We start from the raw sequence: 19,062 nt of genomic DNA on the forward strand, positions 1-19,062 counted from the left end.
ACATCCAGGTTTTTGTTGTTTCAAACAAAGAAAAGTTAGCAAATCTTGACATTAAAAAAAATTGTACAATTATTAATTAATTATGTATTTTTGTATGATCGGGTAAGTGCTTTACCAGAAGGGGCAGTATAGACACACAGGTGTAGGCAAGAGCCTGTTATTATAATTTACCAAGTACTCAAATCATTTGAGGAGAGCTGCCATTAACAGATGTGGCTGGTGGATATAAAGCTTGGATATAAAACTACGTGTGTTTGCCCACCTCAGGCTTAAACAAGTCTCTAGCTATTTCTGCTAGGTAAATAATTATTAGCAGTAGGGTCTCTGACCTATAAAGCAATGAACCACTCATGAGTTCCTGTACAGGAGTAGCTGGGATCTAATTGATATATTTAAAAAACAAAAAACAAACTACAGAAGCTTCATTGATGATCTGTGTATCTGTGTTGGCATTTAAAGTCCAACACCTCCTTCTAGTGGTCATATATAAACCATGTGTGAGGACGGTGTTAATGTAAAATGTGAATCATAGTGTTCCAGTCAGTCATCGGTGTGTCTCTGCACAGCTGTAATTAAAATGTGTTCAGAGGGCCTCAGTGTCTGAATGGTTCCAGTTCAGCTCCATAACAGCAGCGTCCCTGGTTTGATTCCTGTGTTTCAGCTCATATCTGCCTCTCTCACTGAGGGGGACGTAACTACATGGACATGGATTTGTTCATCAACAATCAATGAGAGCAGAGGACATCTATTATAGGTTATTATTCTATTATTATTCTATTTTTTTATATTTTTTTTTCTTTGTGAAATGACAAATATCCAATTACATACATAAGGAGATCCAAATCAAAATACTTTATAACAGTGTGTACATTTATTAGTTTAGCCTTTTCATTTACATTCATGGTGGACTAGACATTTTTTTTCTAAATGTTATATTTTAAAAATATACTTTTGCACATGACTATTGTGGCTATTGCCCACCACATTAAAAACCAATAGAACATCGTCTACTCAGAGGAAGAGGGCGGGCTTTACTTGGTGTCAGTGACAGAAATGAAAAAAGCTCAAATGAGTGAGAAGGACGATGAAGGAAACATCTGTGCTGTGTCTGCTCTGTAAGTAGAATCTCTGTGTTTGTTTGAATTCTTGTACTTTGACTGTCTGCTCTCCTGATAACTGATGATGGAGGAGAAGACATGAAAAACAAATCAGGCTGAATTCAAGTTCAAAACACCACGAGGACCAACTGCAGGTCTGAACTGACTCTTTATCTTTGCTCAGGAGTCGAGGAAACACAGCAGGCAGCGAAAAGATCAAATCATTCACTCATTATATCAACACAGCTGCAGGGTTTGAAACATGGAATTTAACATTTTCATCAGTTAGTCAACTATAACTACCTTTAAACTCTTGTGCCACACAAAGTGACCACTAGTGTTTGTGGTTTAGCCGTTTGTGGTTTGAACAGAAACTAAAGAAGCCCCTTTTTTCTTTTTCTGGGGGAAAGAAAAGAAGAAGTTGCAGGCGTTTCCTCACAGGGTGGCTAATCTTAAAAGAGGAAGTAACATATCTGTGACCACAGGCCATGAATCTAAAGCAATTTGGTTAAAACCATCTGTTTTTAAAATAAATACGTGAAGTTGATTTAGACCAGTGATCACTGCTCCTTTTGACTTCACTCATTTTTATGAATGGATTTGACTTCAGTGACACCTGATCCCGTCAGAAACAGGAAAATGAAATTTCAGAAACTATCTAAACATTTAATTTCTGTTTACAGATTGTTTATTCCTCTTTGACTAAAACTCCAACCTTCGTAATGAAATCACATTTTCCCTTTTATTTTATTAGGAGAAAAATATTTCATTTATCTTAAATGTCATATTGTAATTTTACTCAGTTACTGTAACTGAGTACTTTTACTCTGCTTTTCTAGTACGACTATTCACTGACATCTTAATCCTGTGTTCTCCTGAGCTTGAATCTGAACACCAGACAAACCATCGACTGCAGGAGACATGAGCCTCAGACCATCTCACCATCATCATCATCATCATCACCATCACCATCATCATCACCATCACCATCAGGTGTGTAGTTTTTATTTACAGGAGCGCAGCGATGACGGCCGTGTTTGAGCTGTAACTCTGAGTTTATGTAACGAGACACTTGTTCACACACATGAGTCAGCTATAACTTAATAATAATGATAAAATAAGTTGCAGCTCTTGTAGTTTTGCCTCTGCTCCCCACCAAAGTGAGATTCAAGTCAAACAATTAAGGTGTGACTGAAGTGCAGACTTTCAGCTTTCATTCACGGGTGCTAACAAAAGTATTGCATAAAGTGTTTAGGAGCTTTGGCCATTTTCATACTCAGTCTCCTGCAGAGGCTGAGGAGTAATTGGACGACTGACAGCAGCTTCATGACCAGGTGAGGATTTTTCCCTCAGCATTTATGAAGCATAATATCTGAAGCTAATTCAGTGTCTTTGCATTTTATAAAGTTTGACCGTATTTTTTAAATGTAAGGCCCTCAGAGACGTCATCAGAAAAAACAAAACAAAGTTATAATGAAACTGCTGTGAGTCAGTCGTCCAGTTACTTTATCCACAGCTTTGAACTGTATCAGAGCTGAAAGTCTGAGCTTCAATCTCAGTGTCTCTGTATGTTTAAAATCCACTGCGGTGCTGTACAGTGGACCTAACTGCATTTATATTTCTTCTCTTCTTCACAAGTTAACTGCAGACCAGATTTAAAATTAAATAAATATCATAAAGGTCCTGGGTTTGAGTCCTCCATCTGGCCAGTGTCTGTGTTGGTTCTCTTCAGGTACACCGACTTCCTCCCACAGCCCAAAGTCACTCAACCAATCAAGTGTGAATGGTAGTCCATGTTAACTCGGTGACTCCCTGGGGTACCTCATCTCTTGTCCGATGGCAACACCTCTGAATTAAGATCCTTGGGATGTTCTTTATTTATTTTAATTTAAAATGTGAATTATAGTGTTCTATCAGCCATCAGAACAAAAAGAAGGATTAAATTTTTCAGGGTCATAAAAATAATAACAAAAAAACAACTACAGAAGCTGTATTTGGTGTTTTAAAATAGGCAGTACAAACGTTTCAATTATTTGTGGTTTGGCTACAGAGAAATCCTGGTGTAGGCCTACTAATGGATAAAGGACTTAAGTGGATCAGACCAGTCAAGCTCCTCTTTTTGTCAGCATAAAGATATTATAACTAATCCCTGAGATATTTTAGTGTAAGTAAACACAGAGCAGTTTCAACAATACCTCCTATTTTTTGCTCACCGGGACTTATGTTTGTCACTCCTACTCTTATGCTGGAATTTTTCCAAGACACATATTCTGGAACAGGAATCGTAGTGGATCCTGTCAAAATAAAAGGACACGCACAGCTTCGCTTTCCGTGCCAGTGGAAATTTGTCAAAACAAATGTCTCGTTGACATTGAGACGGTGTTTTCTGACAGAGAACTGGTCAAGATGGCGGCAGAAGTGACAACAAATACAGCACATATAACAAACACACCTGACACTCAGCCCAGGTACGTTAACGCCTACGTATATGGATGCACACTCACTAATGCACCGTACATGACAATACAGATTATTTTACATATAAATATACATTTTGGCTGCCGAATATTCATATTTATAAACGTTTTTAGACTTACAAAAAAAAAACCATAGGAACACCGGGACGCAGGCTGCTGGAGAACAACTGTTGGACAGATTATGCCAATCCACCAGCCCGCACAATCTGGATTGTGACGGGGTCAGAATGGCAAGTAGTAGTGGAGGGTTTTCTGATGAGAGGAAATGGCTGTTGATTGGCATAAAGTTGGACATGGTAGGAAGGCAGGGGTTAGGAAGGATAAGTTGAAATTTGCGCCGACAGGGAAGTGGGCACTTGAAGAGGAAGAAAAGGAGAAGTTGCTGTTGTGAAAGAAGTCAACGAGATGGGAATTAGTGGCACAGAAATTAACCCAGCAGTAGCCTTGTCAGTGTTGCCACCGTGGTTATATGACCAAATAATTCCTGACTTCTATTTGCTACATAAGGGAGGAGGGGTGACTAAAAGCCAGGTACAAGACCATATAGTGGGAAAGTACTCCGGTCATGTGACGATATTTATTGATGCGTCTAAACTGTTGGATAACAGAGTGGGTGTTGCATTTGTTCTCCCAGACATAAGTTTTGTGGCGAGTGAACGAATTACAGATGATTTGGCAGTTCATACTGGGGAGCTTGTAGCAATTTTAATGGCTTTGACCTGGGTGGAGGACGCACCAATAGGGAGGTATTTGGTTTACTCGGACTCTAGCAGCGCACGAGTGAGTATAGGTAATATGTCTTCAGACTCTAGGCAAGATATTGTTTTTGAGATACTTCATTTATTGTATAGAATTAAACACAGAGGGACGTGAGTGGATTTCTTGTGGATTCCTGCGCATATCGGTGTTGATGGCAATGAACACGCCGATAAGTTTGCAAAAGGTGCAGCAAGAAGGAGTCATGTAGGTATGACTATAAAATACAGTAAAAGTGAGGTGAAAAGTATAATCAAGGTAAACTTAAAGGAGAAGTGGCAGACACAATGGGACAGAGACGGGAATATTATTATAGCATACAGAAAACAGTCGGGCAGTGTAGAAGAAGCCTTAGAAAAATAATAAAAAAACAGAAAAAATAATTTCCCCTAGGGATCAATAAAGTATGCTTATTCTGATTCTGATTAGAAGAAGAAGAGAAGAGGATATAATCTTGAGAGTGAGATTTGGTCACACAGGCTTGAATAGCACACTTAAAAAGATTGGCAAACATGACACAGGGAACTGTGACTTCTGTGGACAGGAGGAGACATTTGAGCATGTAGTTGGAGTGCGATAAGTACAAGCGAGAAAGGGAAATATTGAAGTCTGAATTGCAGGAAAATAGAGTTCACCAAAGGGTAAGTGATTTCAAAGGGATGCAGGGAATTTAATTTATAGGGCAGTGTTTGGCTTTTTAAGATCGACAGGTGTGTATCCAGCACTGTAGATTGAAAAACCGCTCCGACTCACACTCCAATCCAGAGGGTGGCGGAAAATGCAGCTAAAAGTTGTTTGCCAACCTCCAGTAAAATGTAGGAAGATAAAAGCCGTCCTCCATATGGTTCCATATCCCTAAAAATATTTTCAAAAAGGTGGGAGGGTTGGATTTTCTCCTGAAATGTGATTTGGACATATTGAAGTTGTCTGTGAAACTGTCAGAATATCATAAGCAAGTCTTGTCTTATTGAAGATGGTTTTTGCCCATAACTTCACGCCCCATTGCTCCACCTTGTGGAATAACAGGACCATAATAGAAAGTCATTATTCATTATAGACTGGAATGAAAAAAAAAAAAACATCATCTTTATAACAGATTTGCTTGATGAGAAGGGACAGTTTCTCCCAATGGGTGTTTTTAATGCAAAGTTTAACATTCAGTGTCCCCTTAGAGAATATAACAAGGTTTGTAATGCGATCCCCTTACCTCTGTTAAGTTTGATACAAGGCTATTTATATTACTCTAAGGGACAAATTAGTTTACCTTCTTTACAGCTAAATCACATTCCTTTAACTAATAAAAAGTGTAATAATAAAATCATAAACAAAATATTTTAAAATGTATTATTTCACAATTTTAACAGTAACGAAAAATTAAAAGGGAGTAATGTTAAAATAACATTTTTTGAAATGGTCTTTCCCACCCAAAGTCAAAGAAATGCAATTTAAAATAATTAATGGATATTACCCAGCAGCAGAAATGCTTTAAAAAAAAGGTTTGGGTTTGAGGTGGAGCCATGTGGACTTTGTTTACAAAATGAAAGTATTGATCATTTGCTTTTTTCCTGCTCAGTAACAACTGACTTCTGGCAGGATTTGGTAAACTCGTCGAGTGTAAGAATAGACCCCACTGACTCTAACACAAGTTTTATACAATAATGATGTTTCGTCTAAGGAACTTGCCATGCTTCACAATATGGTAATAATTATGGGCAAATACCACATCCATAAGTGTAAATGGCAAAATAAAAGACCTTCCCTAAGTGCATTGAAGACTGAATTAAAGTATTTTTTGTCATCTTTAGAATTACTGAAGGATTCATGTAAAGATGCTGCTTTGATATGTGAAAATGTGACCCAGTTTCTATCCTTTTAATATATGTGTTTCTTTTGTTGTACCAAGTAATCCGCATTTATGTTAAAGTGTTCACAGAAAGAAAATTGTTAAATGTCATAAGAATGGCCTTCGCATATTTATATTGGGGTTTTTTTTGTTTTTGTTTTGGGGTTTTTTTGTTAGTTTTTCCTATTTCTTTTGTTTTCTTACTCTTTCAAGATGTTGTTGCACCAATGTTGTCTCCCAATTAGAGTTTGTAAATTTGTGCAAAGAATGAAAATAAATAAAAATGAAATGTAGGAGGAGAAGAAGAAAAAAACCGGAAACACCGGAAACTTCCGGTCAGTCAGTGGGCGCGTCTACGGGTTTACTCCATTGTTAAATTGAAAAATCATCGAATTCCATAGTGTGTTAGTGTTTGGGATGTACCGGGATAAACGGGAATGGCTTTACTAACACTCCCGTCTCTCTGCTGGACTCTGCTGTTCCTCTTCGTCGTGGTTTTGGCCGCTGAAGGTGAGCTCTCCTCCAGCTTCCACTTTCTCGTCGGGTTATGCCATAACGACAGGCCGCGAACATTCCTGTTGTTTACTATAAACAGCTTTCACGTATTTAAAAAATTAAATACATTAGTAACGTACAAGCTGCCTCAGGACTCCGTGGCCCGAGCTTCGTTCCCATAAACGACACAAACAACCATAAAGCCTCCTGTTATAATCACCCTGCCCCCGCCATGACACACGTCACGAGGCTAAGGACGGGTGTGCACGAGACTTGGAGTAGCTCAGCGAATCAGACCGATTAATAATTATAATGTGGGGGTGGGTGAAACTACAAAGTCCTGAAGATGCCATTTGATGTGGTGGTTTGTCTTCAGGGATCATGTGGCTGCATTTTCCGCTCTCCTTTCATGAAGGATGTTCCCAGTGTCTCCCAGCAGAGTCTCAGGTGGTGTAGCTGGTAGACTGTTGTGCACCGAGGTCCAGTCTCACTGCTGTATTCTCACCCAGAACAACCTCTCCTTGCTCTCTCTGTCTCCCAGTTACCAGGTAAAATATCCTCTGTGGAAACCCATGACTCCTTTCCTTGAGGTCAAATAAGGTTGGGCAATTTGACAAATGTATCCAGGCCATTCCAGTGTTTCTGTCTTACACACTCGACTAAACAACAAATTAGACAAAAAGTAGGTTCAAAATCTAAATGTCTGTTCCAGCAAACATTTTTAAAAAAAAAAACTCAGATGTAAAGTTAAGTCTTTAGTGCGATTTGGCACAGCTCAAATAAATATATGAATGAATAATTCAAAAAGTAGCCATATTAATACTGAAACAAACAAGAAAAGAAGGTAAAATATTCCCTCCAAACAAAATATATAAATTCTAGATGTGCAAATCAGTCTGTGCATGATTACGTTGCTCCGCCCATCAAAAAGTCACCTATTGTCATTTACTGGACTGACGATTGTTTATGAGGTGCCGTAAGGGACATTATTACTGAAATGCTCTCACAGACACTACTGAAACGCTCTCACACACTACTGAAAAACCAAGGCATTTCAGTTGAACAGGAAGGCGTTTCAGTTGAACAGGAAGGCGTTTCAGTTGAACAGGAAGGCGTTTCAGTTGAACAGGAAGGCGTTTCAGTTGAACAGGAAGGCGTTTCAGTTGAACAGGAAGTTGTTTCTTGACAAGGAAACTGAAGGAAAAAGTGGCAGATTTCAAACAAACCACTACACAGATGTCTACTCAGCAACCTACTAGTAGCCTAAGTGAAGCAGCTGCATTACTTAACAATATATAAGCCTCAGCATAAGTCAAAATTTAGAATAGCAGACGGGCATTATCCTGGTTAATTTTTTTGGCATATGTGCTTTTTGTCTTTTTTAGCAAAGAAAAAAATATCTTAAAATCATTAATAAAACCAGGGAGAGAAGGCTTAGCGTTCCTCCATTTAGCACAATGGATATGATATTTACTCAAAAGTATGATGATGACACCCAATGCTAGATGATCCATATAAAAAAAATTATGATGTAATTCAAATAGTGGCACATCATTAATATTTAGGGAAATCCAATTTTTTTAAGTTGCACCATATGCATTGTGTGAAAAATATCATAGAAAAAAGATGTTCTAGGGTTTCATTTTCATCAGTACAAAAAGAAGATTGATCCACCTCAAAACCAAATCTCTTTTTTAGTAATTCTGCCACAGGATTAATTTTAGAATAGAATAGAATAGAATAGAATAGCCTTTATTGTCATTGTACAGGGTACAACGAAATTGGAGTGCCACTCCCTTGGTGCAAAAATACAATAATAAATATAAATGTAAAATATAAAAGGTGCAATAAAACAAACAATAGTAGGTACAATATATACAGGATAGCAGCATTAATGTAATGACAGTAAGAATAGCAGCATAATAATTGACGGTGACAGTATGGAGTAGCTAAGCAGTTTCAATTGTTTTTGTGATTATTTACTATGGTGATAGCTCTGGGAAAGAAGCTATCCCTGAATCTGTTTGTCCTGGTTTTATGTGACCTGTACCGTCGGCCTGATGGTAATAGTTCAAACACTTGGTTGCTGGGGTGAGAATGGTCCTTGATGATATTGCCAGCTCTGCTGAGGTACCGAGAGTTTGCAATGACCTCCAGGCTGGGCAGAGAGCAGCCGGTGATCTTCTGGGCTGTGTTGATGACCCTCTGCAGTGCTTTCCTGTCTGCAGCTGAGCACCCTGCATACCATGTTGTTATGCTGTACGTTAGGATGCTCTCTATGGTGGCTCTGTAGAATGTCACCAGAGCCTTTCCTCCAGGTTGTTCCTCCTGAGCACTCTCAGAAAGTGGAGACACTGCTGGGCCTTTTTTACCACCGCCGTGGTATTTGCAGTCCAGGAGAGATCATCAGAGATCTGCACGCCCAGAAACCTCATGGAGTGCACCCTCTCCACACAGCTCCCGTGAATGTACAGTGGGGCCGGGTCTGCTCTGCCCTTCCTGAAGTCCAAGATGAGTTCTTTAGTTTTTGTGGTGTTCAGTTGGAGGTTATTAACTGAACACCACTCAGTCAGTCTGTTGACCTCATCTCTGTAGTCCGACTCATCCCCCCTTGAGATGAGTCCAACCACTGTGGTGTCATCCGCAAACTTTATGATGGTGTTTGAGAGATGGGTAGGGGAGCAGTCGGATGTGTAGAGTGTAAACAGGAGGGGACTCAGAACACATCCTTGTGGAGACCCGGTGCTGAGTGTGATGGTGCTGGACAGGTGTGGGCCGAGTCTGACAGACTGTGGTCTATTTGTCAGGAAGTCCTTGATCCAGAGGCAGATGGGGGTGGAGAGTCCCAGGTGAGACAGTTTCTGGACCAGGATCTCCGGGATGATATGATTGAATGCTGAGCTGAAGTCCAGAAAGAGCATTCTTACATAGCTTCCTCTGTGCTCCAGGTGACTCAGCGCAGTGTGGAGCGCTATGGTGATAGCGTCCTCGGTGGATCGATTTGTCCTGTAGGCAAATTGGTGGGGGTCCAAAGTGGGAGGCAGACTGGCCCTGATGATCACTTTGTTTATTACTTTAAGTGTGTTTCTTCAACTTTAGGTAGAATAGGCTATTTCATAAATTTTTAGTATGCTTTATCCAGTATATGAAATAACTAAATTAGAAACATGCAATGTAACCATTCTGTTGTAACTATGAAATATTTTTGTCTTTGAAAAAACTACTAATAAATCTATTATTGCATTTTTATCAAACAGCTGACATTGCCCTAACAATAAATTTGGGAGCACTGATGGGAACTTATTGTATATCATAACAGTTTTAATCAAATGAAACAGAGGCAGTGGGACCAGTTCACAAAATTTGTTATATTCTCTTTGAGAGCAGTTTAGACAATATTTGTCTGAGATGTTTCAATGTAATGGGTTTTATTCCTCCAAAAAAATTTGAAAATAACTGTGTTAGCCTTATTAATGTTTTTAGAGGAGATATATAGAGAGTGACAAGGATAAATCAATTTGGAGATGCCTTCAGCTTTAGATAGGATGTTTCTGCCAAAAATAGCGAGGTCTCTGGTTAACCACTGGCTAAGGGATTTCTTCATCTCCATGATACAGTTAGAAATATCAGTGTCTTCTCTGCTAATTGGTTTTTTTAGATATTATCAGCCCTATATATTTAACTTTAGGTTCAACTCTAACCAAAGCTATTGAGGAGTCAGAGCTTGTATGAATCGGGAGTAGTTCACATTTTTTGATACTAAGAGATAAACAAGAAGCTTTAGAGAAAATTTAGTTTTCTCGACCACGTATTTCTCTTTAAAAAAAAATAGATGTATCATCTGCGAATTGGCTTATTTTGAAGTCTTTATTAAAAATTGATATTCCTTGTATGTCGTTAGAAATTTTGATTAATAGTGTTAACAACTGAGTTGCCAATATAAAAAGCTTAGGGAAAACAGGACATACTTGCCGAATTCCCTCTTGCACCTTGAATCCATTCCTTGATTCAAGGAAGCTAAAATATTGTTAAGTAATGCGGCTGCTTCACTTAAGCTACAAGCACAGCCGTCCCCAACCCCCAGGTCCGGGGTACTGGGTTAGGGGTACCAAAGTTTCGTTTGGTACCCCTAACCCGGTACCAAACGAAACTTGTGATTTGTTTGGTACCGGGTTGCAAGAGTTGAGGCTTGAGTTTGAAATTTATTGTTTTCAGGGTATTTATCGTTTTTTTTTTTTTTTTAAATATCATTTATATTGTTAACTCGGTTTCCTTGGGTCTTTTCCTGTGTGTTATAATTAAATCTTCTTTTTTGGGAAGCGGTACTGGTTTTATTTTATTGTATTTATCCAACACAACTTAAAGGCCGGTCCGTGAAATTATTGTCGGCCATAAATGGTACGTGGCGCAAAAAAGGTTGGGGACCGCTGTACTAGCAGGTTGTTGAGTAGACATCCTTGTAGTGTTTTGCAATATACCACTTTTTCCATCAGTTTCCTTGTCAGGAAACAACTTCCTGTTCAGCGGAAATGCCTCTGGTTTTAGTGGAGTGCGTGAGTGCATTTCAGTAGTGTGTGTGAGAGCGTTTCAGTAGTGTGTGTGAGAGCGTTTCCGTAGTGTGTGTGAGAGCGTTTCCGTAGTGTGTGTGAGAGCGTTTCCGTAGTGTGTGTGAGAGCGTTTCCGTAGTGTGTGTGAGAGCGTTTCAGTAATAATGTCCCTTACGGCACCTCATAATTGTTGGTTGGAAAAATTTCACATAGTGCCCAACTGTAAGGTCAAGTGGCTTCTGTTCTACTTCCACCTTCACAGCAGCCACAGGAGACGTTATCAATACCCACTCCTTTCTGTTTTTCCCCATACAAACAAATAAACCAGTCCCATCCTCTATGCTTTCTAGTGGGCGTTACCGTAATGATCTTCTCCACTGAGAACTGAAACTTCGCCCAGCTGCCCACATCTGCTTATTTCTTCCTCTTTCCCAAAGAGCCAGATCATCAGATTCTCCTGTGTCTTCAAAAATGTCTTTAATATCTATGATTTACTTTACTTATTAACTAACCGCATGTCTCTGGACTGTGGGAGGAAGCCAGACTAACCAGAGAGAACTGAAAACTGCTTGTATATAACAGGAGTCTGATCTGACTTACAGCTTCAAAGGTTTGGCGACTTTCTTCTAAAATAAAGTACAAGAAGTGTTTGGGGGTTCACTGGTCACTGGTCTCTGATCCTGTCTCTGTTTGGCTGCTGTAGAAGTGAACAGTTGTACTTTGACCTTTAACCTCTGTGCTCTGTGTTGTTTCCTTTTTCAGCCCAGAACACCATCACAGCTGAGTCTGGACAGGACGTAGTTCTACCATGTCGAGTATCACCAGGCAAAACCATCAGAGCTGTGAAGTGGAGCAGAGCTGACCTGGGAGATAATTATGTGCTTTTGTACCGAGATGATCAGCTGGATCCAGAAAACCAGCATCCATCTTTTAAGAAACGTGTAGACCTTCAGGACAGACAGATGAATAATGGAGACGTGTCTCTGGTTCTAAAAAATGTGACGACTGCTGATGATGGATCATACAATTGTAATATCTTCAATGGAGGGACAACTTCATGGGAGAGCATCAACACTGTCAGCCTGACTGTTTCAGGTGAGTGAGTAGAGTTGAGTGTGTGTGTGATCAGAGGTGAAGCTGCTTCCTGGTTGTTGATGTTTGTTTGTAAAGATGTTGTTGATGAGACTTTGTAGAAAGCAGCTGGTCTGAGTGATGTGATCAGAGTGCAGTAGATAATGTCTGACAGCAGTTTGAAGAGGAAATGGATTCTGTTCTGTTCTTCACTCATCACCTACCTGACAGCTGACACCTCACACCTGTTTCTCACCTGCAGGTCAGACAGCAGGATCTGTTGGACTGATCGTCGGTCTGTCAGTTTCTGCTGTGCTTCTTGTTGCTGCCGGTGTTGGATTTTTGATCTACAGAAAACATAAACAACCACAGAGTCAGGATTCATACTAGCCTCCTGTTGAACTGCAGCCTGTTGTGTTCTTCACTCATCACCTACCTGACAGCTGACACCTCACACCTGTTTCTCACCTGCAGGTCAGACAGTAGAACTCACAGTTGCACCTGTTGGACTCATCGTTGGTCTGAGTGTTTCTGCTGTGCTTCTTGTTGCTGCTGTTGTTGGTTTTGTGTGCTACAGAAAACATAAACAACAGAACCAGGATTTTAACTAGCATCCTCATGAACAGCAGGTTTCAAATGTCTCTAGGGTTTAGTATGTGTAAATTAACAAAACACTAAACTTACAAAACAACACTGGTTTAAAAACTAATTGTTTAATTTAATCCTGGATCACACTACATGAAATCACTACAGAGTGCAGACAAATGATGCATCATTTACCCGAATCGCTATAATTGAGAGAAATCCTGGAAAAAAATATTAGGACATGATAAGTGACAAGTTTCACCTGCTCTATGTGTACCTCAATGACCTCTAACACCTGAAATCTTTTATAGTATGAAGGTATAATATTGTGTAGCTTCAATAATCATCATCTATCCAGATCTATCACAGTGACATGGAACCGCCCACCGTATTATAAAGCCTTTCCATTTAATGTATTTAAAAGGTGGAGGTGTTGCTCTTCCATCACTGTCACTGGCAGATCTGAATGAATACTGACCTTAAAAGTGAAGGTTTGAATGACAGCATGTTATTTACCAGTTCATTATTATTAGTGAATAATAACTGGGTCAGGGATGTCAAACTGGTTTTACATCATGGGCCACATTAAACTCCCCTCGATGTAAAGTAATTTAAGTGCACGTTCAATCTGACATATCTCTGTGTAAGAAGGAGAAGTGCAACTTTATCAGCACCTCTCAGTTTTCTCTAATAAATTTCTGTACAAGATGGTGAAAAAACAGGAACTTTCTGTAACTTAACAACCTGTTTGTTGTTTATTTAATTTGGTATCGTATGAATCACCTTTGATAAGGTCGTCAGCTGTTAAGCAGTAAAGCTGCATTTTCCAAAGCCACCCAGTGGGCCTGTGATGGGCAGATTAGGGCCCCTATCCCTTATGTTTGGCACCCCTACTCTAAGTCTTTTGGTCTGACCCAGAGAGGTAAACTCTGACGTTGACTTAAAAACAAAACTGAGAAAAAGATATAATAGGACAGGATGGTTGAAATTTTCATCTGTCATGTTTGGAACATGTTTTTCCCCAATAGGAGCTTATTTTATTATTTATTCATTATCATAGAAACATTATAGCAGGTTATGATATGGATGTGTTACTCAGAGAATTGAATTTGTAACCTCTGACCTTTGTGAAGCTTTTCAGGTTAAAATTGCCAGAACGACCAGACACTAAAGACAAACCCACTGCGTAAAGGAAACTTTACTACACTATGTAAGGAGCAGAAGACACTAAAATACTAAATTAAAACTAAAACATTTTCATGCTATAACATGAAAACTGGCGTCATGCATGTCAGCTGATCATTTTATAATTTTTTGTCATAGAGACAAAAAGTGACGGAGCATTTAGAGCAGAACATCCTAACAGGACGTTCAACTCTGTGGTTTTACAGTTACGCTGTGTACAACTGTGAATAGTTCAAAGCAAAGGAGTGATGTCAGTGTAGCTTAGAGGAAGTCTGAAATAAAGTCGAGGATCACAAACACTACACAGTTTCTGATTTCATCCTTTTCCTGTAAGTAACTAGTTAATGTAACTCTTCTTTCTAAATAACAATTTGATGTCAAATGTGATTCCTGTGTGTGCAAAGTAAAGGCTTTTCAATCTATTTTCTATCCATCTGTACATCTAGTGGATCTAAGCGCTCACTGCAGTTGTTCGTAACTTCAAACAATAAAAAATGCATTTATTACACATCACTACACTAACAGACTAACTAACCGCTTGAAGAGATGAGTGGTGATCCTCTCAGCAGACTGAGGGGTGAACACATTACACCAGGTCAAATATCCACGTTCATGTTTAAATACTGCAGAACTCTGAAAACAGCAGTAACATCAGTAATGATGGTGAAACGACAGGGAGTAAACAAACCACAAAATGGGACTAAATGGGACCAGTGAGGAAGTGCCAGTACAATAAAAATATGCAGAAAAGAAATGATGGAGTAAAAAAACTATTTTAAAAGGAAAACACAAGAAGTCTGGAGATCATACACGTGGATAGATTTTTTTTTTAATCTAAACATATTTACTTTGCACACAGGAACATGTGAGATATGAAAAATGTTCAAAGTAAATAGTTTTGACTCATATTTGTTGATTGATTTGATTTATGACTGGCTGCTGCAGTCTGGAGCATGAATGTGATTTTTGTTTATATGTATGATATACTTGAATGTTCGTTTGTTAATGCTTTTCTGCAATGTGCTGCACTACAGAAATAAAAGTAATATTTGAAAATCATCACTCTTTCTGTTTCTCTTTCTGTGGTGTGTAGTGAAGCCAGCCTTTTAACATGGGCTCAAGGGGGGGGACACCTCAAATTGCTTGCTTCAAAAGTGTTACAAGCAGAAACAAAGTGACACATGGCAACTTTGCTGACACATTAGGTTACAATAAAAGTGAAACTAAGTTTCCAGGTTAGAACAAACCCTCAAATATCTTCGAGTGGATCAATCCATGGCTCTAATGAACCTAACACAGAAGACGATGCTGCAACAAACTTTTCAAGTATGTAGACATTTAATTATAAAACAAACACAAATAAGAGAAATGGGAGCCCCAGCAAAAGCAATCAAGAGGAACAAGGCCATATACATCCCACACAATGGGCCGTTGGATAATATTAATAAGCTAAATTAATAGAATCCAAATTGAAAACAGGACTGCCGATAACTCCCAACTTATTAAAAAAACTGCAAAAACACAGAGGAATAATGCTGGTGCTGATGGTGACGAGAGGATAGGGACGCCAGCCTCCATGCTCCACCTTTTCTGGCTGTGAATGCGTGCTGATCATTCTACAGCCAATCAACACTAGGAGTAAATCACAGGAGAGAGAGCAGGTTAAGTAGGACGTCAAAATGACAGCCAAAAAGATGATGGATGTACCGGTACACTGGGAGTGTTTGTAACACAATCAGGCAATAATGAAGCAGATGCATTAAGAAAGCATGATCTACAATGTGTAAAGCTTCTCTTCCACTTCAGAGTCTGTTAACAACTTGTCAAACGTGTGTTCTGCTGAGATTTACCTTTCTAATCTCTACTGATGGCTACAATATCACACCATGTTTACTTTTAGTTTACATATCTGAAAAGAAGTTCGTAAAAAGTTGTTTAATCCCACCCCTTTTCCATCAGTCAACAGTTATTATTTATCCAGCTTCCTTCTGAATATATATTAAAAAATTTAATCTAAACAATATATTTATAGTTATTTATTTAATCTGCCGTTTACAATATCATTAATTTCATTTTACTCCAATTCAAGGGAAATTTGATTTTTATGAAGCAAAATCTAAAATACCTGCTTAGTCAAATTAAATCTGCCCCTGTGATATCATAACATCACATTTTTTATTAATACAACATGAGTGTATTGTATCAAATGACTGATTTAAGTCTAAATAATTCAACCACATTTTATTTTATATATTTAATTACATTTGTCTATAGAGTTTGAGATGTATTCTGTGTATTCTGATCTGTTTGAACCTATTATGACTGTTTGTGAGCATATGCTTAAATACATTTAAGCAGTGTAGAAAACTGGTTTTACAAACATGACGTTCTAGCTCATGTATATCCCTGCACCCTGTTGCAATGTTATTTTGCTAAAAGTCAAGCAATACAAACATGTAATTATAATCTCATGGTGATTTATGGTTTTCTAAATCAATTTGAAAACTTATTTAGACTTTATAATAGCACTATAATAAATAGTATGGAGAATGAAGTGCAATAATTACATACCTATTTACATTGTAGATTCTTACTGAGTGCATCAAAACTATGAACAAACACATATGGAATTATGTAGTAAAGAAAAAAGTGTGAAATAACTCAAAACATATTTCATATTTTAGGTTCTTCAAAGTAGCCCCCCTTTGCTTTGATTACTGCTTTGCATACTCTTGGCATTCTCTTGATGAACTTGATGAGGTGGTCACCTGAAATAGTTTTCCAACAGTCAAGAAGGAGTTTCCAGAGATGCTGAGCATTTGTTGGCTCTTTTGCCTTTCTTCTGCGGTCCATCTTACCCTAAACGATCTCGGTTGGGTTTAGGTCAAGTGAATGTGGAGGCCAGGCGATCTGGCACAGCACTCCATCACTCTCCTTCTTGTTCAAATAGCCCTTACACAGCCTGGAGGTGTGTTTGGGGTCATTGTCCTGTTGAAAAATAAATGATGGTCGAACTGCAAACCGGATGGGATGGCATGTCGGTGCAGGATGCTGTAGTAGCCACGCTTCAGTGTGCTTTCAGTTCTGAATAAATCCCCAAAAGTGTCACCAGCAAAGCAGATCCACACCATCACACCTCCTCCCCGATGCTTCATGGTGGGAACCATGCATGTAGAGACCATCTGTTCACCTTTTCTGCGTCACACAAAGACACGACAGGTGGAATCAAAGATCATCATCAGACCAAAGCACAGATTTCTGCTGCCATTCCTTGTGTTTCTTGGCCCAAACTAATTTCTTCTTCTTGTTGCTTTTCTTTAGTTGTGGTTTCTGAGCAGCTATTTGACCATAAAGGTCTGATTCACACAGTCTCCTTTGAACAGTTGATGTAGAGATGTGTCTACTACTGGAACTCTGTGTAGTATTTATCTGGGCTCCAATCTAAGGTGCTATTAACTTGTGATTTCAGAAGCTGGTGACTTGGATGAGTTGATCCTCAGCAGCAGAGGTGACTCTTGGTCTTCCTTTCCTGGGGTGATCCTCATGTGACCGGTTTCGTCGTAGCGCTTGATGGTTTTTCAGACTGCACTTGGGGATACATTCAGTGTTTTAGCAACTGTCTGGACTGACTGACCTACAGTTCTTAAAGTAATGATGGACTGTGCTTTCTCTTTACTTAGCTGATTGGTTCTTGCCATAATATGAATACAAACAGTTGCCAAATAGGTTGGTACACAGCTGACAGCCCTGACTTATGCACAACACAACTGATGGTCCCAACTCCATTAAGAAGACAAGAAATTCCACAAATGAACACTTTGTCAGGGTTTCTCCTGTTCCTCCTACAGTCCATAGACCAGCAAGAGGTTTTAACTCAGCTGCAGCGACAGAAGCACAACACATAAACTGCAAATGGGAATTTCTAAGTTTCCAGTTAGAATAGTAACAGCAATCCAGAGTTAACAATCCAAGATGGCACAGAATGTACACAGTAATAATACTGTGAAACCTCTAATCGCGACTGCCACTGTTGTGTATTTGTGACTCGTTAAAGAGTAATGACCAGGCTCTATAACAACAGTATAATGCTGTATTGTTAGTGATACCAGGGTCATATACTATGAAGTGAGTTCAACATACTAGGATATCTTTCTGTTATCTGGATTCACATACCCTAACATTGTCAATCAGGATAAATGGTCACAAAAAGCAGGTAACTAACTTGCTAAGTTAACCCCGGGTTTAACCGGTGCGTTCACATGAAAGGGGTGGTGTTGGAAGCATTTAAACATTATAAACGGGGCATTTCATGGATCATTCCACAGAAAATGATCCCTATGAGTAACACTTACACCAGAAATGTTATCAAATTGTGATTAAATATCTATAAAGAACATATAACAGTAAAACATATAACAGTAAAATGCAATACTGTCATAAAAATGTCAATCATAACTGTTAATCTGGTGATTTATCGTGATTTTATCACTAATATTTGCTCTTGTGTTGCTGTTTATTTCTAACGTGATGCCTGCATCTCAGAGCTCTGAATCTTTAAACAGGATCCATTTAATCATTGAAGCCTGAATCCTGTCCCATAGCCTGATACAGGAAACCCAGAAATCACTTTAGTTTGACACCAGAATAAAGTGAAATTAATTTGGAAAGTGCTGTGAATAAAATACTCAGTGGAAAAGCTTCCAGATGATTTTAAAAGAAAATAACCTTTTAAAATAATAATAACTCAGAAAATAACCTGCTCCTGACATTTTTATTTTTTATTTTTAAGTTGTGTCTAAGAATCTATCAATCAGGGAAACACACACAGACACTAGGCGCAAGTGAGATCCTGTTCTCTCTGCAAAAGTCTGCAGGCGGATTTTACCTAGTAACACAATTCTCTGGAGATTTGATTGGTCAGTGGGAGGCGTCTAATCGGGCATGAGCAACCATGGCAATGTACCCCGGTGGAAAGTAAGCCACTTTTGTAGTACATAAAACCCAAG

At 38.9% G+C, this 19,062-nt stretch overlaps 1 protein-coding gene across 1 annotated transcript; it reads left to right on the plus strand.

Moving 5' to 3' along the window:
• Window positions 1-6,501: 6,501 nt before the first annotated feature.
• Window positions 6,502-15,115, plus strand: LOC134624740 (myelin-oligodendrocyte glycoprotein-like). The gene is made up of 3 exons (XM_063469756.1): window positions 6,502-6,683; window positions 11,978-12,310; window positions 12,549-15,115. Exons 1-3 carry the CDS (start codon window positions 6,611-6,613, stop codon window positions 12,674-12,676), a joined length of 534 nt encoding a protein of 177 aa, XP_063325826.1. The 5' UTR covers window positions 6,502-6,610; the 3' UTR covers window positions 12,677-15,115.
• Window positions 15,116-19,062: the final 3,947 nt, after the last annotated feature.

This window comes from Pelmatolapia mariae, linkage group LG3_W (assembly GCF_036321145.2).
Source record: "Pelmatolapia mariae isolate MD_Pm_ZW linkage group LG3_W, Pm_UMD_F_2, whole genome shotgun sequence".
NCBI lineage: Eukaryota > Metazoa > Chordata > Actinopteri > Cichliformes > Cichlidae > Pelmatolapia > Pelmatolapia mariae.